This window comes from Antechinus flavipes, chromosome 1 (genome assembly GCF_016432865.1).
Source record: "Antechinus flavipes isolate AdamAnt ecotype Samford, QLD, Australia chromosome 1, AdamAnt_v2, whole genome shotgun sequence".
NCBI classification, from domain to species: domain Eukaryota; kingdom Metazoa; phylum Chordata; class Mammalia; order Dasyuromorphia; family Dasyuridae; genus Antechinus; species Antechinus flavipes.
The window spans coordinates 228,095,871-228,116,997 of NC_067398.1; the positions used below are offsets into that span (position 1 = coordinate 228,095,871).

Consider the following 21,127-nt stretch of genomic DNA (forward strand, 5'->3'; position numbering starts at 1 on the left):
CTTACATGCAGATGTTATCTCACTGATTTACTTACTCCTCACAATAGCCTGGAAAGGTGAGTAGTGAAGGGAGTATTTTAGAAATATATTTGCTTAGGTTACTTTTAATTAAAGTCAGGAAGATATGAGTTCAAATCCAGCCTCAGACACTTATTAGCTATGTGACTCTGGGCAAATCATCAAACTTCTTTGATCTTAAGTTGTCTCATCTTCAAAATGGTGATAATAATAATTCTTCCAATTCATATTCTTTTTTTCCCCAAGGCAATTGAAGTTAAGTTATTTGCCCAAGGTCACGCAGCTATTAACTGTTAAGTGTCTGAGGCCCAACTTGAAAGGTTCTCTTGATTCCAGGGTTGGTATTCTATCCACCATACCATCTAGCTGCCCAGAATGATAATTCCTAATTCACAGGGTTATTGTATAGCATTCCATAACACTGAAGGTACTTTATCAATTAGCTATTACTATTATATTATAATCATTACTATTATCTATTTTCTTACTCTCCTCTAAGCTCCAGACTGAGGCCCCCCAGTGGACATTCCCATTGGCACCTTAAACTTCTCGGCTTTCTTGTTATCCTTCCCCTTAAACCAGCTCTTTTTTTTTTTTTTTTTTTTTTTTTAATACTGTCAAAGGCACCATTGGGCACCTTGTTTGAAACTCTGATATTATCTCTCCCTTTTTCTATTCAGTCATCAACCAAGCTACCTTTTTCTTTTTTTTTAACACAGCCTCCTCTCTGATCTTAATGCCCTACAATGGCCCTGGACTATTGCAGTAGCACCAAAGCTGCTGGTAATCTGCTCTTCCAGATTTCTTACTTCTCTACATACTCTGCTCCAGTCAAAGTGGACCATCTTCTGGGCCCCAAACACAGACTATGCATTCTGGCTTCTATTCTTTTGTTTTGCATATTTCTTTTGTCTAAAATGTCCTTCCTCACCCTTTCACCTATTGAATTAATATTTATTCTTTAAAGCCCAATTCTAGTTCCATTTTTTCTATGATATCTTTTTGCACACCTCTTATACAATTTGCTTTGTTTGACTATGTATGTGGTTTTATGATGGTTTTTTTCTTTCTTTCTTTCCTTATTATCTTTTATTTTTCTTCCATTGAGGGGAGAGGGAGAAAAACAAAATGATTGTTAATTGGAAAAAAAAAAAGCAAATTTAGATCAGTACATTCCTAATGTACTAATAATGCATTACTAATTATTTTTGGTTGTGTTTTGTCACTTATTCTAATATAAGTGCACAAGGGCAGTGATTGCTTCTTATTTATCTATTCAATAGAATGTAAACTCTTAGAGGCAAAAATTACTTTGTCCTTGTAGTCCCAGTCCCTACCTCTTCACTTCTTCCCCAGCATCATGTCTTATAAATAGTACACACTTGTTAATATTTTCTACATTAGCTAAACTTCGTGCCTCTGCTAGAAAGTTAATACAAAGGAACTGTTTAACCAGTTCTTAAAGCTAAAATGATAGCTTATTTGGGCAGAGCAGGAAGAGTAGTGAGTCTAATAGTTAGAACTTCAGTGTTCTAATTTACTAATTCTGTGCCTTATTGTGTGTGATCTTTAACAAGTCATAAACAATTTAATTTTTCTGAGCTTCACTTTATCAGTAAAATGAAGGGATTGACTAAACAATCTTTAAGGTCTCTATTAGTTCTAATATTCTAAGTTTCTATTGATATTTTGTATAGGTAGTATGGCAAACAAGCATTCCTTAGGGGTAATAACTCCTTGGTGGTGCTGGATGGTAGGAATTAGGGAGGGGGAGGGAAATTAAAGAAAAATGATAGGAAGTAATGACTTGCCAGCTCAGATAAAGTATTCCTTCCCTCCCTACTCTTCTGTTTTCATGGGCCTGCTGGCATTTCTAAGACATATATTCTGTTTCTCCTAGTCACTGAAGATAAGATTCAACCCTTTTACAAGGTTAGCCTCAAACCAGGGCTCCCCACAATATCCTCTCTGGGCCACAAAGAAGCATGAGTGATCTCCTAAAAATTTTTTTCATCTCTACAATCGTTATCATAAATCCTGGATACACAAGACTAATACAGCAATTCTCAAACTAGACCTGGATAGATCAGAAGGGAATTTCAAAGATCAGATACTTCCCTAGAAAACTCTTTGAAATTTGAAAATTCCTATTACAGGGTGAGACTTAAGTCCCCTGTGAATTAATGAGGAGAGACATGGATGTATTCTGGATCACTGATAGCCTTTTTCTCTATGAAGTTATTCTCTTTTTGGGAGGTGGAGGTAAGAATCTTGAAGTAGCAGATACCTACTAGTTCCCATGAAGCAATCATATGGCGCTCAGCAGGCTCCTTTTCAATGATCCTCACTTTTGTCACTCCTGGAGATGCTTCTGGAAAAGAAAGAGGGAATTTTGTTACAGTGATAAATAGTTCTCTCTAGGATTATATGGCTACTTGTTGCTCAGGGACATTTCCAAATTAGAGATCACTCCTAAAAAAATGAATCTAATAAGTAATTCATTGATTCTTCCAAAAGAAGTGTGATGGAGGGCAAAGTGCCCAGTTTGGGAGTTAAGAATCTAGGGATTTTTTTCTCATTTGTAAAATGAGAGGATTAGACTTATCAGTTCCCTCTCTATCTTGGATAATAAGTTTTATCAGATATATTTGATTAAACATTTCCCCAGTTGATGGCTTCATTTATCCTAGCTGTATAGATTTTGTTTCTGCAAAAAATCTTACATTTTCCTTACATGTTCCCATCACATTTTCCTGCTTGGTAAAAAAAGTCTTCATCCCAGTGTCTTCTAGGTTTTTACATGATCTTTTATATTTAAGTTGCTATCTACCTAGAACATAGTTGTTGTTGAGCTGTTTCAGTCATGTCTGCCTCTTTGTGACCACATTTAGGGCTTTCTTGGCAAAGATAATGGCGTGCTTTGCCCTTTTCTTCTCCAACTCATTTTATATGTTAGAAGACTGAGGTAAATAGGACTTGTCCAGTGACAAACAGCTAGTAAATATCTGAGGCTGTTTTTGAACCTGATCAGGAAGATAAATCTTCCTGAGACTAGGCCCAGCACTTTGTTCTACTGTGTCACCTAGCTGGGCTCAGAAATACAGTCTAAGATTTGTTTTATATCCTCTTCATTTCTGTTTCTTCCCCCTTTTCATTATTTTCCTGAAGATTCAAAACTTTCTGGTTTCTCCAAATGAATTTTGTTGTTATTTAGTCTACGTCTTGATTTAGGTAACAGACTCAAATAGATTTGTGATTTCATCAGTGTAGGTGTTCCCTCTGATAATGCAGATGGCACGCCATCCATGTGTACTTATTTTGTCTGACTCTTTTCAATGTATTTTCATTAAGATGACACAGGGGCCACCCACTGAGTTGGGAGTGAGGGCTCATTTTTATATTTGTGAAGCCAAATCATGAATAAAAAATCTCTCAACATTATTTAAATTTTTTTCTAAAAATGTTTTATAGTTGAATTTTATTTCTTGAATATAAATAGGTTAATTAATCCCCAGTTATAGCAAGCATTTTATAGTTATTTTGAGTGAAATTTCTCTTTCTAGCATTTTTTTTCTGACAACACAAATTTTCCCAGACTGCTTTACAGAAATCATAGTATTCTGTGAATTTCACTCCTTGCAATTAAAATATTAGGATAAAAGATTAGGGAGATGTTAAAGGTCATCTAAGCATATGATCATAGATCTATTATTGGAAGGGACAGCTGAGACCATTTAGTTATAAATATTGCATTTTGCAGATGAAGAACTGAGGCAGAGTGAGGCTAAGTACAAGTGTCTAAAGTACACAGTGGCCTAAAGTACAGGTAGTAAGTAGCAGACTTGGGAATCAAATCCAATCTTCTTTTCCCTGCCTCCATTAGTGTGGCAAAAGTTGTTGGTCATGCACTAGCCTATACTGCTGGGCTCAATACTCAGCAACATAACATGTCAAATGTACCACATTTTCCAGAAAAAGAAGTGAGAGCTATGTAGCTACTTAGTGGCTGGGACCACTGCCCAGTTTACTATTGAATTTTGCTACTTAAAAAAAAAAATACTGCCTCTCAAGACTTCAGGAAAGAAAGTAATTTGCTTAACATAGCTTCTACTTTTCCTTTTCTTCCTAAAATTTATTTATATATTTTGTTTTGAGACAATAGGCACATCTCAACAATTGCTTTGCTTCATAGATTGCCAGGGAAGAAACATCATCAAGTGATAACAGTCTATTTTTGATGAGCTTCTCTATATTTAACTATGCTGATTCTCAAAAAGTCAACATGCTTTGTTGCCAGGACCATATTTGAAGTCTTGCCAGAGGATATAACTTAGCAGAGTTCTTTTCTGATGCCATAACATTTGAATACTGTGTCAGGGTCACCCCTGGACACTTTGGGGCATAAGAGTTGTACTTTGAGGAGTTTCTTCATGCCACTAGAATCTACATACATCATTCTAATTGAGGCAGCTTGATGGTGCAGTAGTTGGAATACCAGGTCTCAGGAAGACTTGTTACTGAGTTCAAATTTGGTCTCAGACATTTATTAGCTAGTGACCCTAGGAAGTCATTTAATCTCCATTTACCTTGCTGTTCATCCTTCCCTTTGAAGAGGACCATTGCATATGATTTGGACATGAATTACAAATGAATTGGTAAATGAGGCAGTTACACAAATGCTGTTAAGATCACTTTCTCTTCCAGAATCACTAAAGTCCAATAGCAAGACAAAAATCAGGACAAATGGTGATAGCCTGGGATGCAGTGGATGACCTTAGCATCTTCAATGACTGACTAAACCCAAAGTGCTCCACCTGCTTCAGCTGTCTTCATACCACAAATTTGTTCTCATCTGCCCATGTCACCAGGGAAAATCTTCACATGCTTGGGGTAGACATCCCCCCTTGTTGGTAATTCTAAACTTAGTTTAACTCTTCCGCCCAGACTATTTTACCAAGGTGTGGTCATTGTACATGCTATAGCTTTTTGAAGTCAGAGATGAGAGTTGGATGAAAGGTGGACACCAAAGGGGAATGAGCAGTCCTAAAAAGGCTTCTGTGAGCTATCACACCACCAATGCTAGTTCTTCCTGAATACTCTAAACACTTGTCAGTATTTGCCTTAATCCACTGGAGAAGGAAATGGCAAACCCCTCCAGTATTTTTGCCAAGAGAATCCCATAGTGGAATCAGGAAGAATTGGGCACAATTGAACCACAAAATGTTCCTATTTGCATCATTGTAGCTATGGTGTCTATTTTCCTGGTTCTGCTTCCTTGCTTGTGTTTATGTTTTTTAGCTTGTCTGAATTTTTCGTGTTCTTAGAGAGCAATGATATTTTTCTACACTCATGCTACAATTTGTTTAACTACTCTCTAGTTAAAGACTATCTACTTTTCCTCCAGTTCTTGGCTACTACAGAAAGTGCTACTATTGATACATATGTATCAATGTGTAGTAACGTGTAGAACCTTTCTATTTTTGACCTCCTTGGGGTATATTTCTAGTACCAAGATCTTGGAATCAAAGATACCCTAGTTAATTTCTTAGCATAATGCCAAATTGCTTTCCAGAGCCAACCAATTTACAGTTCCAACAACATATATTGGAGCAATCATCTTTCCACAACCCTTCCGACATTGACTGATTCCTTCTCCTATCATATTTACTAATTTGCTGGGTGTGAATGAAGTCCTAAACTTTTAAAAGAATTTATATTTCTCTTAATAATGTTTTGGTTTAATTTTTCATTTAGTTGTTAATAATTCATAATTCTTTTGAAATGCATTTGTTCATATCCTTTGAAATCTTTGACTTTGCTGAAAAGCAAAAAAATTTCTATTTTTTGTATCAAAATTATGTTTTATCTTTTGTTATCTGCTCAGCCCCTAGTTTGATTAAGAATTCTTTTCCTAGTCATACTTGCGAAAAATACCTAAACTTGTTCTCTTCTAACTTTTTTGTTACAGAACCTTTTATATTTAAGTTGCATATCAATTTTGAATTTATTGAGGAATACACTATTTATATCTTTTATGTAAATATATGTATATGTACATATAGATGTACATACATATATATGTGTGTTTTCTCCACATTTAAATGTAAGCTCCTTGAGAAGTTTTTTTTTTTTTAATTCTTTGTATCTAGTACTTAAGACAGTGGTTGGAATATAGTAAGTATTTAGCAAATAAAATCTGTCTGTTAATTGCTCTCCATGAAGAATATCCTTCACCATGATTGTGAAGGATAGTGCATGTCAATTTGTACTTGTGTTGTATTAATAGATAAATTAACAAAAAGGTTGCATGTTCTAACTTTAATAGTTTGGTAAAAATACTTGTTCATACTATGCCCAAAGGGCTATAAAACTGTACATATCATTTGATCCAGGAATACCACTACAAGATCTGTGTCCCAAAGGGATTTTTTAAAAAAGGAAAAGTACCTACAAATATAAAAATATTTATGGCAGCTCTTTTTGTGGTGGCAAAGAATTGGAAATTGAGAGGGATGTCCATCAATGGGAAATGGCAGAATAAGTTGTGGTATATAATTGTAATGGAATACTACTGTACTATAAGAAATGACAAGCAGAATAATTTCAGAAAAATCTGGAAAGACTGACATGAATTGATGCAAAGTGAAGTGAGCAGAATCAAGAGAACATTGTATATAGTAACAGCAACACTGTATGAAGATTAACTGTGAAAATAACTTAGTCATTTTCAGCAATACAATGATCCAAGCTAATTATAAAACACTTGTGATGAAAGATGCTATCTACCTCCAGAAAAAGAATTAATGGAATCTGAATGCAGGCTGATGTATATTTTTAAAAACTTTATTTTTCTTGTTTTTTAAAAATAGTTTCTCTATTTTCTTTTGCAACATGGCTAAAATGGAAATATTTTGCATGACTACACATGGATAATCTATAAAAAAACTGCCTTCTCAAAGAGGGGGGAGAAAAGGAAGGGGGAGAATTTGGAATTCAAAATCTTAAGAAAATGAATATTAAGAATTATTACATGTAATTGGGAAACAAAATATAATTTTTTTTAAAAAAGATTATCCAAAAAACCCCAAATCAAAACAAAACACTGTCTATTATAGTTGACCCCTATTTCTGTTGTTTCACAGTGCTGACCTTATATACACTGTTGTGGTCATTGTGCCTGTTGTTCTTTTGGATCTCCTCTCTTCATTCTGTATCACTCTATACAAATCTTTCCGTTTTCCTCTGGATTCTTCATATTTGTCATTCCTTACTGCAAAGTAATATTCCATTACATTCATAGTTTATTCAGTCATTTCCCACTTAGTTTCTTTGATATTTCACCCCATTGTAAAGGTTGGAAAAGTAAATGTGTCAGCTTAGAAGCAGGATTTGAATTTATATCTCTGTAAATGTGTAATGTGTCAGTAAATGTGTCAGAAGCAGGATTTGAATTTATAGCTCTGCTCACACCCTAAGCTCAGGCCTCTTTCTATTGCACCATGTTTTTTCATTTCAGCCACGAATTTTTTCTTTTCTTTCCTTTTTTTGGAGACTGTGTCTTTCTCCCTATCTTACTCAGATAGGAAGTATAGTGGCCATTCACAGGTTCTATCCTCTTACTTATTAGCAAGGATGTTGTAATCTGCTCCTTTTCCAAATTGGACTAATTGGTTCCCTTTTGAGTGGCTTTTGGCACTTTTCTCCATACTGGACTTAGTATAGATACTCAATAAGCTCTGGACTTCTGGCAGCTCAAATCACCCTCAGCTAAGCCTTCCACCAGCCTCAGCCTTCCCAGTGTCAAATAGCACAGGGACATGTCACCATTCCCAGAACCATAAATGTCCCTAAATATGAGCTTCTACCTTCTAAGAACAGGAATTTAGAAACAGTATTGTTCCAAAAGTTTGTCTGTTTTACAAATGAATATACCTGAAATCAAAATAAAGAATCTTCATATATCGTAGAAGGCAGGAGAGCTTCAGGAAATCATCTATTCCCACCCCCTACCTTTACTACCTCAAAGAAAGAACCATAATGCTCAATTTGTTATTGGGGAGAGTGTTAAATGAAGTTACTAAATTCCCTTTTAATCTTCTGGTTTACTCTCCTCATGACCTTAACTGCTGTCACATTGGTCTCCTGGCTCTTGCTCACATGATAACTCATGATCTATGTCTGTTATTTGTCTCCCAAATCTGGAATGTTCTCCCTCCGTTCCTTTACTTCTCAGAATGCCCGAGATTCAGTTCGAATGCCCCCTTCTATATGAAACATTTCCTGATGTCACTAGCTCCTGCTGACCTCCTTCCCAAGTTATCATGTATGTTTTCTATATGCTCAGATATATCTGTGCTATTTCCCCCCCATTAAATATTAATTTCTCAAGGAACTAGTTGTTTCACTTTTCTTTGAATGCTTAAAGCTTTGCCTAGTCTTTATTAGATGATTTACAAATGCTTTTGGATTGCTTAATAGTTCTTCAGAAATCTAACACTCAAATAATTTCCCGTACCAGGTGGTAAATTTGGATTCACAGAACCTGACAATTCCCATCGGTGTTGCCTTGAGCAGATACCTGGCTGTTCTTTGGAGATGTGATCCCACCTACTGAGTTTCCAAAATGTGTAGATTTTTCAAATTCTTTTTTTTTTTCCTGAAGCAATTGGAGTTAAGTGACTTGCCCAGGGTGACAGAAGTAGGAAGTGTTGTGTCTGAGTCCAGATTTGAACTCAGGTCCTCATGACTTTAGAGCTGGTATTCTATCCACTGCATCATTTCAAATTCTTAATAGAATCACAATCTACTGTCTGATCTTCTACTAATCAGCTATCATTCCACCCAATCTAGTGTCCTTATACTAGGGTAATCCAGTTGAAACTTTACTTAAATATCCAATCACACAGCTGCCCCCGTGTGGACTAAAGGGTATTAAAACCTCACCTGAGCCCCTCTATGCCTAGAAGATCCCAAGATGATCTTTGCCTCATTTAGTCATCCCAAAAGGATACTAGCTAAGCTTGGCAACCAATGCTGGCATCTTATCTTGTCAAATGCCTTGAAGGTGATAATTTATTATTTTTCTTGTTATCATATCAAGTCAACATCACCATTACACCTAGAAAAGACATGGCCCTATATTATCCTATGACTCCCCACAGAATCCCCTGTGATTTTAGGTTAAAGACTATCTAGACCAAGTTGTTTCCTGGCCACCACTTCCTACTCTCATAAATACCTAAGCCAGCCTAATCCTCTCCAGGTTCCCATCTAATTCTACCGGGGCTGATTACATATTATTTCTACTCTCAAACTTTATACTCCAGTCAAAATAGCCTCCATCTTGTGCTTCATACATGATATCCTATATCCCCACCAACCTGTAAAGGTTATTCCCACACCTGGAGTGGTCTCCCTCTTCACCTCCACCTATTGAGCTCCTAGATCATGTTTAGGCTCAGTTTAGTGTTACTTCCTTCAAAAGACTCTTTTTTTCATTTTTTTGGTCCCATTATCCATCAATGTGTATTGTTTTCGGTATATATATCCTTTAATTATTTGTGAACATTTCCCTAGTATAAGGATTTTTCACTTTTTTGTGTATGTCACTGACCCCTTCAGCAGTTTAAGGAAGCCTGTGGACCTTTTTCACAGATTTTTTATTTTTAAAGGAACAAAATACATAGAATTAAAAGAAAACTGATTATTCCAAAAATAATTTTCAAAATATATTTTTTAAAGTTCATAAGCCCTAGATTAAGAATTCCAACCCAAGAGAGTTAAACAGGGACTAGTTTGCTTGCATTTGTAAGTCCAAGCTTAGTACACTGTAGGTACTTAATAAATGTTTTTCTCAGTGATTTGAAAACAGTAAACCTGGTTGTTGATGTCACTTCACTAAAGCCCCAGTGTAGAATAGGAGGTACTGAAGGGCTACAAGTCATGCACTCAGATAATTAATAACATTTTCTTATTTTACAGGCTATTATAAGCTTATAGCAATTAGGACCATATTGTATAGTTGGGAGTTATTGTACAGGCTATGAGTTTATAGCAGTTGGAACCACATAAGACTACAAAAGAACTTCATGTTGGGTTGTCTGTTTTAGATAATGACCAACAACATTTTGGCCAGGTAGCAGGGAGCAATTTCAAATAGTAGGACAATGGCATATTTAGCCACTAGCATCATACTAATCATTCCTACACTTTGTAAGAAAATGAACAACAATGATCTCTAATTGTTTGCAAAGGCCTGTACTAAGTATTAAGAAAAGAGGGATGGGGAGGAAAGGAATAGAATTTCTGGCAACTTGGAGGCTCTTCTAGGATAGATGGCTGTGAGCTGAGGACACCTAGCTTTTATTGCATTAAATGATTTAATCTAATAAATATGGAAGCATAACTTAGATTGAATAAAATATCTCTTGCATATTTGGTTCTACCTAATAAACTTATTTAAGTGCTTACTACATATAAGGCACTATGCTATACATAGCACTACATATATAGTAATACATACTATATATGTATTATTATAATACATATATAGTATGTATTACTATATTTCAAATATAAGTAAATAACATTGTAATTACATCATTTAATGAATTGAAAGCATATTAATACTCATTTCTTAAACTTTGCTGAATTAGTATCATCAAGTATTTTCTCAATCAGTGATTGAGATCAGTTCACCCATTAGCATAGAAGGAGCATAAAGGTGAAAGACAGCACAATCTAGTCAACAAAACCTGGAATTAGAGAAAACCTGGATTGAATCCTCAGGAAGACACTCTTAAGCTGAGTGACCCTGGATAAGCCACTTCACACCCCCTTGGACTGTTTCTTCACCTGTAAAACCAAGACAATAATATCTGCAGCACTTATCTCATTAGATTATTGTGAGGATCAAACTGGAATGGGCCATAGAAAAATCAGTCATTAAGAAAAACAGGGAAACCTCATAATCTACAAGGTCAGAAGTTTTAAACACATTCTTAGAACATTTAGAGCATAGCAATAATTGTTATATAACATATAGAAGAGGCAGTATTGGTTAAGTGGATAGAGAGCCAGTTTCTTAATCAGGAAGACATTATGTTCAAGCCCAGGTTCCCATCTCTAACATCTACTGGCTGTGTGCCTCTGGGCTAATTAACTGCCTCAGTGCCTCAAGAAACTATCTCAATAAGACTATAAGTGATAGAGAAGCTATAGATATGATTGATAAGAGGGAGTTCCAGGGAGCTCCCTACAACTGTAAAATGATAGTTGGTCCAAAAAGATATAGTCTGTATATGTGTGTATGTGCACAGTACACACACACATAATATATTTATGTATATATACAGCCATAGGCATACACATATGTGGAATGATTCAAGTCTTTGTGCAGTTTAAAGCTTTAATAATTTAAACTGCATGAAGACTTTTGAAGCACTGTAGATGCATGCATATAAGCATATTATCTATATCTATTTGTACCATGCCTATGATTTCATAGACTGTAGAAAGCTCCCACAAGGAGGAGTTCCTATAGCTTAAAACCGCACAAAGACTTTTGGGACACTGTGAATAAATGTAACTGTCTATATATGTTCATGTGTATGTTATGTGACTTTATGTATGCAAACACAGACACATACAATGTACATACTGCCACACAATATAGCCACACAAACAAGCAGTTAGATGTTGAAGCAGATAGAATACCTGAGTTCATAAAATAGTTGTATGACTTTGGGTAACTCACTTAAAAAAAACAACAAAAACCCAACTATTGACCTTATTTTTCTCATCTGCAAAATGGGGATAATAAAAACACTTTAACTCCCAGGGTGTTGTGAGGATTAAATTAAATAATAATTGTGAAGTCCTTCGCAAAGTACTTGGCACATAATAAGTACTATATAAATGTCAATTATTATTAATAATAATAATTGTAAAGTGCTTAACAGAGTGCACAGTAAGCTCTATAAAAATGTTAATTATTACTATTATTGTTTATTGCAAATTGCTTAAAATGCTTAGAATGCTGCTATATATTCTAAGTGCTATATAAATGTTAGCTATTATTAATAATTGTAAAACACTTAATAGAGTGTCTGACACATAGAAAGCGCTATACAAACGTTAGTCATTGTTATTAATTGTAAAGCAATTAGCAGTGTCTGACACCTAAGTGCTATATTAATGTCAGTTGCTATTATTAATTGTAAAGAGTTTAACACAGTACCTAACACATAATAAGTACTATATAAATGTCATTTGCTATTATTAATTGTAAAGAGATTAGTACAGTGCCTGGCACATAGTAAGCACTATATAAATGCTAGCTACTATTATTATTAGTAATATTAACATCAGTATTCCTGCCCCGAGAATTTTGCCTCTACCCTATCCTCCGCCTTGGTCAGCCTGATAATGACCCTGGAACAGAGGACGCAGGAAAGAAAGGACTTGGGACTCGTGCTAATTCTCGGAGTTCCACTCCCAGAGCTCTCGAACCCAGGACCGAGCGCGACAGCTCCGGCTTCTCTCTCTCAGTCCTGGGACAAAGCCTCGGCTGGCTATTTCCCACGGCCGAGATGGCCGCCTAAAACAAGGCTGGATTTTCCCTTGAGTTAAGAGCCTGGAACCCCGATATCGCAGCAGCCGGAGCTGGGAACCCCACGGTCCAGGCCTTCTACTCCTCCTTCTGTCACCTGCAGACACAGACACTACCACGTGACTGCTAAGTGCATCTTCTCCAAAGCTTCCTACCCTCCTCCATCAAACCCAGCTCCCCGCGCCCCGACCGCCCCACCTTTCTCCTCCCTCCTGCTCCCTCCATACCCAAGATACGGGTGATCCCGAGGGTCAGTTTCTCCAGGTGCGGTTTGGTGTTGCCCAAAGAGGGCAGCACCTTCTCCTCCATGGCTTGTACCCACCCTCCACCAACCCCTGGCTCCGCGTCCCACCGGGGAGCTGTGTGGGGAAGGTGCAGGAGGAACCTCCCCAAACGCCCCGAGCCCAGCCTACAAACCGCGGTGCTTGGTAATCTATCGGGAGTTGTAGTTCTTGCAGATTCGCTGACGCTGATTGGAAGAGAAGACTGGACGTGAGGAGGCCGGTGGCGTATGGGAATGCGAGTTTCCACTACCTCCCGCATATCTGAGAGTAACAATTCCCAGGAACCCCTTCTCCCCGACTCTCAGACAGGGGATGGGGGACGGGGGACAACACTTGTGGCCGTGGAGCTAATGAGAGGCGAGCTTGGCGACGGGGGCGTCTCTAGGCTTTGGAAATGGAAATTTGGGGGAGCCTTGAGACGATCCAGTTCTATGAACAGAGATGTCAGCTAGCTGCCGAGCCAGTTAGAAGGCACGAAGGCCTCCTGCTCTGGGCAGAGATGTGGGTGTGCGGCGGCCGCAAAGAGGGTATACTGGGCCGCAAGCTACGGCTCTGCCTTCCAAGAACGGGGTTCTCGCTTGCATCCTTCACACAAGAACTTCCTCCGAAACAAAAACTCCCGAGACGTTAGCAACCGGGGCCCTTATGCTATTGCTGTGTAATTTTTCAATTAAAAAAAATATATATATTTTCAACAATATCCTTAGGTGCGATTTAAAAAAAAAACATTTTAATTGTTTTTAAAAAACATTGAAAGTCCTTGAATTTTTTTTTTTTAACTTGTTCATTCGTTTGAGCCGCGTCTGACACTTTGTGACCCCATTTGGGGTTTTCTTGGCAAAGATAATTGTTTGCCTTGGCTTTCTCCAGCTCAGGGTCATACATCTATTAAGTGTCTGAGGTCGAATTTGAACTGAAGTTTTCCTAACTAGGCTGGGCCTTCTAGCTACTGCACCACCTAGACCATTTAAAACTATTTCAATATAAATTGGTTTCCTTTGTAATTCTTTGTGCTTTATAAAAACATTGGGAGTGCTTGAACTTTTTGTTTGAAGGTATTTTTAAAGTACTTCAATATAACTGGTTTTCTTTGTAACTCCTTGAACTTTTAAACAAAATTTCAATATTTGATTTTTCTTGCATAGCATGATAAATGTAGAAATTTTAGAACAACTGTACAAATTTAACCTATATTGGACCGTCTAGGAGCGGGGAAGATGAGAGAGGAAGAGAAAATTTTAAACATAAGGTTTTGCAAAGATGGATTTGAAAATACATTTTGAAAAATAAAAAGCTATTAAAATATTTCAATAGCTTTGTTTCCTTTTATAATCCTGTGCATTTTATGTATTCAAAAACATTCTGGAACTCCTTGAATGTTTTTTAAAAAAATTCTGATAACTATTTCAATATAATTTGTTTCCTTTATAATCCTAGTGTATTTTATACATTTAAAAACATTTTTTCCTAGAAGGGGTTTGTAGGCTTCACCAAATAGTCCATGATGACAAAAACATTGAGAACGCTCTAGAATAAAATAGTTTCTCCTTTAAAACCCTTAATATTCTGGCTCCTTTCCAGACTTATTTCATATGACTGGCCTACTAGCTATTTCCTAGAACTTGGTATTCTAGGCCTGGCACAGGCTGCTCCTTATTCTGGGAACTTGCTCTTCCTGCTCCAGCCTCTAATATAATTCTTAGCTTTCTCCAGTGCTTTGAATTCAGATGGCAATTCCTCCAAGTCTTGAATGATATCCTCCCTATATCACTCAGGCTGCAAGTGTTAAGCAAGGGTCACTTATTGACCCAATAACAATCCTGATTACTAAGGAAGGTTTAATCTGTTCTCTTTTCTTACCTAGACCTATTTACCCCTTCTTAGACAGCTCTGGTGACTCTCCTCTCCCAGGAAACTCACCATATTGTTGTTAAGATTAGTGAGGATATTTGATTAAACTCTCTTGCAGCTTATAACTCCCAAATCAGCTTTAGCTTCCTCGGGAGTTGCAGGGATCAGATATATGCCAACATATCTGATCCTTTGGAGATTTTCAAGCAAGGTGGTGACATGAGGCTAAAACCAGATTATATTAGGTAGTAGTGAAGATGAATGAAATGAGAAAAAGGGCAAAAAACAAGGAGAAGTTAGCTTTAGGTGATAAGTGCCTGGATGAAGTAACAGCAAGAATGAATGGTGAAGGGCTGGATGTGATATATTTCAGAGGAACAATTGATAAGACTTGGTGCCTAGGTCTAGGTCACAAGACAGTAAAGCCTATTATAACAAAGTATTTCAGTGATTGGGAGAATGCTAGTATTTATTGATAGAAATAGGAAAATTAAGGTTCCAGGGGGAAATGGCAATTTCTTTTTGAGGTATTTTAAAATTAAAGTGATGGTAAAACATGAAGATTTACTGCAAAGGAAGGAAAAGACCAGAACTCTGTTAGATGTACGTCGTCTTTTACAGAGGTAATGTTGGAAATTATGAGAATCAGTTCACGAAGGGAATGCAGAAAAAAAGAGGAGGGCCAAGTACACCGAGTATTGGGGAATAGCCAGAGTTGAGGTAGTGAAAGGTGGCAGAAGGCAGAACAAAAAGAGTGCAAATTTTAAGGGAAAAGGGTTTTAATAAATGGATGATCAGATAACATAAATTAACATGTTTACAGTAATAACTACACAGCTAAGCTATGATATCTCCCCTGAAGCACTAATAATCTCCAAATTAGCATTGGGTCTAGGAATTCAAATCAAATAAGACACTAAATCAAATTGCAATCTACTGGAGAAATGGTGGGATATGGTGGAAAGAGGACTAGCTTTGAAAGAATTGGGTTCAGATGTAGCCTCTGAGACACTTCCAAAATAAGTGATCTTGGGCAAACAACTTAAACCTTAGTTAACCCTGGCCATTCAGGAATGATTTTAAGATTTAGAAATTATGGAATTATTTTGGATTCCTTGGATTCCATGAAGATTCCCTGGTCTTTTAGCTCTTTGTGGCAGCTGAGTAGTATAAAGAATAGGGTGTTGGATAGGAAATCAAATCCTGTATCTGTTATTTTTTTTTTTTTTTGAGGCAAAAAGTGGAACACTTGCTTTGAGTCCAAAAAGTGTAAAGTCAAATCCCTTGAAATTTAACTAGCTGTGTGAGCCAGAACAAGTTACTTAACTTTCCTGATCTATAAAATGAAGAGGTTGGCATACATACCCTTTAAAGTTCTTTCCTACTCTAAATCTTTGGTGATTTCCCCCAAAGACTTTTGAATTTTCATTGACCATTTGTTTAGTCATATTTACTGCAAGCCATTATTGGTATAATGATATTTTACCGTATCCTGATTTAGACTCCAAGACACTGCAGTAGCAATAACATCATCCACAAAATAAGACCTCCTTCCTTTTCTCCTAGAAACCAGAAAGGTTTTCTTTTGCCTCTTCTCTAATAATTGCTTTGGACTATGTTCTCCTTTGCCCTCAATGTAGCATTTCCTGATCCTAAACTTTTTGCTCACCCATCACCTAATCATAGCTATATCCCAGAACAGCCTGGTTTCCTTAGATAAATACTCTGAGAAGTGTTAAGACTTTCCAGTTGTTTAGGGTTAAAAAAAAAAATCCTTATCAGAAGCAATAGGGGGCAATAACCACAACCATCAAAAAAAAAAAAAAATAGAGATTATGACCCCTGAGAAAGGAAAGAAATAGGATGAACAGGATGGGTTCTCCAGCTAACCACCAAAGAGAAAGAACTTAAACCAGGTTCTTTCTCTTACCTTTTTCTTAGTTTCTGTAAGGAATGGAAGCGTCTACATATAATTCTGGGCCTATCTTAGGCCTCCACAGTCATGCTAGAATAATACTTGAGTCCAGCAGTGTCACTCCTGAGTCTGTATCCCAAATATCATAAAAAAGGGAAAAGGCTCCACATGTACAAAAATGTTTGTAGCAGGCCTTTTAATAATTGCAAGAAACTGGAAACTAAGTAAATACCCATCAATTGGGGAATGGCTGAATTAAGTTATGGTATATGAATATTATGGAATATTGTTTTATGAGAAATGATCAGCAGGATGATTTGAGGTCTCTACATGAATTGATGCTAACTGAATGAGTAAAAATAAGAGAACATTGTTCATGGCAACAAGAATACATGATGATCAACTGTAATGGAATTGGCTTTTTCAACAATGAAGTGATTCAGGTCAATTCCAATACACTTTGTGATGGAGAAAGCCATCTGCACCCAGAGAGAAGACAATGGGGACTGAAAGTGGTTCACATTATAGTTTTTCCTGTTGTTGTTTGCTTGTCTTTTTTCTCCCCTCTGCTTGATCTGAATTTTCTTGTGCAACATGATAAATGTGTAAATGTTTAGAAGAATTGTACATGTTTGACCTATATTGTATCACTTGCTGTCTAAAGGAGGAGGGAGAGAGAAAAATATGGAACACAAGGTTTTGCAAGGGTGAATGTTGAAAACTGTCTTTGCATGTATTTTGAAAAATAAAAAGCTATTATTTAAAAAAGGAAAAAGCTATTACTACCTCCCCCCAAAAGGAAAAAAAAAAAAAGAATAATGCTTGGATCTTCCCGATTCCCCTTTCAATAATTTTTTTTTTTTTTTTGCCAGCAGCTCTCATTGGGTAATTGACTTAGAATTGAAAGAGATTTTAGAAATTATGCAGTTCAGCCCACTCATTTGAAAAATGAGGAAACTGGGGCAGAGCTAAGATGGCATAGAGTAGATAAGATTTTGCTTTGGTTTTTTCTGACTTTCCTCAGAATCAACATTAGACCAAGCCTATGAACAAATTTTGGAGTGATAGAACCCACAAATATTTGAAGTGTAACAAAGTTCCAGCAGAAAATATTTTGGAAGGACTTCAGAAGAAGTCTGTCTCAATTGGGCAAGGGGGGATAGTGTCTGGTACAAGGACAGAAGAGGCCCTGCATGGGGAAACATAGTAGGAGGCTCTTAGCCAAAATACAGGAGCATTGGCTGCTCTTTCCTAGTTCAGAAGACCAGTAGTTCAGCAGACTAGCTGTGAGACCTCCAACATAACTGCAGAAGGCAAAGAGTGAGCTCCCAAATCCCAGCATAACAGGTGGGATTTGGCCAGGCCCACCTAGGGCAATGGAAAAGCCCACAGCACTGGCCACATGAAGCCCTTGTTGCCCTGTAGAGGAAATTCAGGACAATCTCCCCTGTGGCCAAGGAGCAGACCTCAATCTTTAAAAGTAAGCAAAAAGAACTCTGCCCACAGATAGCCATTATGGAGATAGGGAAGAACAGAACTGAAATCCTGAGGAAACTAAAGGAAAATGCCTCTAGATGAAATTTCAAAGGGGATATGAACTGGTCTCCAAATCAAAAGACTCTTGAAAGAATTCAAAAAGGATCTTAAAAGAGAAAAGAAAAACCAGGAAAGCAAATGAGAGCTTTGCAGGAGTTTGGAAAAAGAAACAAAAATCAACTGAAGAAAACAACCCCTTAAAAAATAGAATTAGTGAAATGGAAAAAAAAACAACTTCAATGAACAAAATAACTCCGTTAAAAGTCCAACTGGCCAAATGCAAAAGGAGGTTAAAAAAAAGTGAAGAAAATAATTCACAAAAAATTGGGACAAATGGAAGTGAGTGACTTAATGAGACATCAAGAATCAGTCAAACAAAACAAAACAAAACAAAACAAAGAAAGATAGAAGATGTAAAATACCTCATTGGAAAAACAACTGATCTGGAAAACAGATTCAGGAGAGAAAATCTAAGAATTACTAGACTACCTGGAAACCACAATAAAAAGTCTGGACAATACCTTTCAAGAAACCAAGGAAAACTGCCCTGATGTCCTAGAACCAGAGGATAAAATAGCTATTGAAAGAATCCACAGATCACCCCCTAAAAGAGACCTCGAGACCCCCAAATGAAAACTCCAAGAGATATGTAGCTAAATTCCAGAATTATCAGGAGAAATTAGGAAACAAGGCTTAAAGAGAGGGAAGCTCAGTGGCACAGGGGATAAGACTATTGGTTCTGCAGTCAGGAAGACCTGAGTTTAAATCTGACTTAAGACACTCACTAGCTGTGAGACTTTGGGCAAGTCCCTAGTTGCCTCAGTTTCCTCATATATAAAATGACTTGAAGAAGGAAATGGCAAACCATTCCAGTATCTTTGCTAAGAAAACTTCAAATGGGGTTTTAACAGCAACAAAAGGTCATAGGGGACAGAACCAGGATTTGAATGCAAGTCTTCTGCCCCAAATCAAATGCACAATTCAGAGCCATCACTCCACATTGCTGCTGATCACTCCACTGTGGAGGGTTGAGGGTGGAGGAAAAGTCTATCCCTGTGATTTTATTGTAGTACATACAGATTCACTGATGCAGACCAGCAACTCATCTGTAGAGAGTTGTCTGACACATTGAAGATTTAAATCACTTCTCTATAGTCCTTCAAATCATGTGTCACTTCTCCTATGAAAACTTCAGTAATGAGTTATGAGCTTCCACAAGTTTCTGCCTCCACAATTCAAAATTTCTTTATTTCCATTTTCTCTCTTTCTTGAGGTGCAGTCTTTCCTTCCATCATCATTCTCTTTCTTTTTCAATCTTTGCCTACATTGGTTCTTTGACTTCTTATTACTATAAAAATGCTCAATATTTAAGTTTGGGAAAGGAAGGCAATGTAGTTTTTTAAATAAGAACTTGAGTTCCAAACAGCAGTAAACTTATGAGGCCAGATGTAGAGGGACCCTGAAAGTGATGAGGATGAAGATATTGTCTGTGCAGTTTAAGCCTAAACCTAAATAGGAAAGAATCTTTTCCAAAGACTCAGTGCAGGATTCTGATTTTGGCAAGAAGGCTAGACCAAAGAAATCAAAATGATAATTATAAATAACTAAATAGTACTGCCTGACGCTAATCAATATTGCAAATAAGCCATAACCTTAAACCTAAACTCCTTACCATCAAAGAAAAGTATCCTTTGGTACCCAACAAACTTTTTTTTTTTTCTTGGAAGCTCAAACTGACTGGCAGAAAGTTTACCAGGTGGTTCTTACCCTGGGATATTGTGGGATTCTTTGGAAGTCCTTTTCTTTCCCCTTAGAATGTTTAGTGTTGGCTCTTTTGTTTATGTCTCAGCACCCTTAGAGTATATAGCATAATGACTTAAAAGGGGGAATTTAATAAAGTTTGCAGGGGGCATTTAATAAAGTTTGTGACTGAAATGAATTAAGTGATACAATTAGAGTCTATGTAGATCATAGAAAAATGAATTCTAGAAAGCTAATACTTTCTCTGACCAAGATTTATGTAATTATATTAAGTGTGTCAGGTGCAGCAGCTGTAAGTCTGTCAAATTCTTCAGTAAATTTCATGACATTTTAGATGAAGACTCCACCTTTCCCCCATCCCTATCAAATAAAGAATACTAATAATGTCTTATTCTATGCACTGGAAAACTCACTATTTTCTAAAAGTTACTAGAAATAGATAACTTATTGAACTAGATGAATAAAGTATAGTGGTGATAATTATTTCCAGACAAATTAGCATTAAAAAACCACAAATTAGAGCTGAATGCAATTTGCAAAGTTGATGTTCCAGTGAAAACTGTAAATCTCATTTTCATCACAAGTAGTTAAGATATTACAATTCCATTAAAATTACAATAATGCAACAAATAATAAAATCAAACGGCAGTTCTGGTTTCTTAAAAAAAAAAAATCAAAATCAACACTTTCCCTTTCCCTTCCCCTTTCTAATTAGCATTGTGATTGTACAGCAAGTACTAAAGTATAGCAATGCCAAAAAAAAGAAAAAAGAAAAGAAAAGAAAAGGTGGTTGGGGGGAGAATAGTAAGATACTCAGTTTAAATTACATTGAAACTCTGTACAGGCAGGAATAAAAGTCAACAAATTTCTGAGCACACTCATGCTCTTAGCAGTACAAAACAGTGTGCTAAACACTGATTATATGGGAGTTAAAAACTTGCATGATGATTGTGTTAGTTGGTAAATGAATCAATCTTTGCATTACATCTAAAGACTTCTACACTTCTGACTGGCCCATTATTTTTCTCAATCTTGAACATCAAAGTAGTCAATCACTGGTTCCTTTGCTACTTTCTGCAATCCGCTGCTACCAGAATTCCTGAAATAAAAATGATAATATTATGAGAATTACATTTTAGAAAAAATAATGTT

General features: G+C 36.6%; 2 protein-coding genes across 6 annotated transcripts in view; both read right to left on the bottom strand.

Annotated features, from left to right (window-relative positions):
* The window catches only part of LOC127561895 (tubulin polyglutamylase complex subunit 2-like), an 877,998-nt gene extending 864,986 nt beyond the window's left edge, over nt 1-13,012 (bottom strand). For 2 of the 5 annotated variants that reach the window (XM_051997256.1, XM_051997245.1), the window contains exons 1-2: nt 12,856-13,012; nt 2,310-2,389 (exon numbers count right to left, since the gene is read on the bottom strand). In XM_051997256.1, the coding sequence (XP_051853216.1) occupies nt 2,310-2,389; nt 12,856-12,937 (162 nt within the window). In that variant the 5' untranslated portion in view covers nt 12,938-13,012. The remainder of the gene's footprint in view (nt 1-2,309; nt 2,390-12,855) is intronic. The other 3 variants (XM_051997234.1, XM_051997225.1, XM_051997216.1) reach the window with 3 other exon arrangements.
* A 7,490-nt stretch (nt 13,013-20,502) lies between these two features.
* NFX1 (nuclear transcription factor, X-box binding 1) overlaps nt 20,503-21,127 on the bottom strand; it is an 85,269-nt gene continuing 84,644 nt past the window's right edge. Inside the window, exon 24 of the mRNA XM_051997166.1 lies at nt 20,503-21,074. Within this exon, the coding sequence (XP_051853126.1) occupies nt 21,002-21,074 (73 nt within the window). The 3' untranslated portion in view covers nt 20,503-21,001. The remainder of the gene's footprint in view (nt 21,075-21,127) is intronic.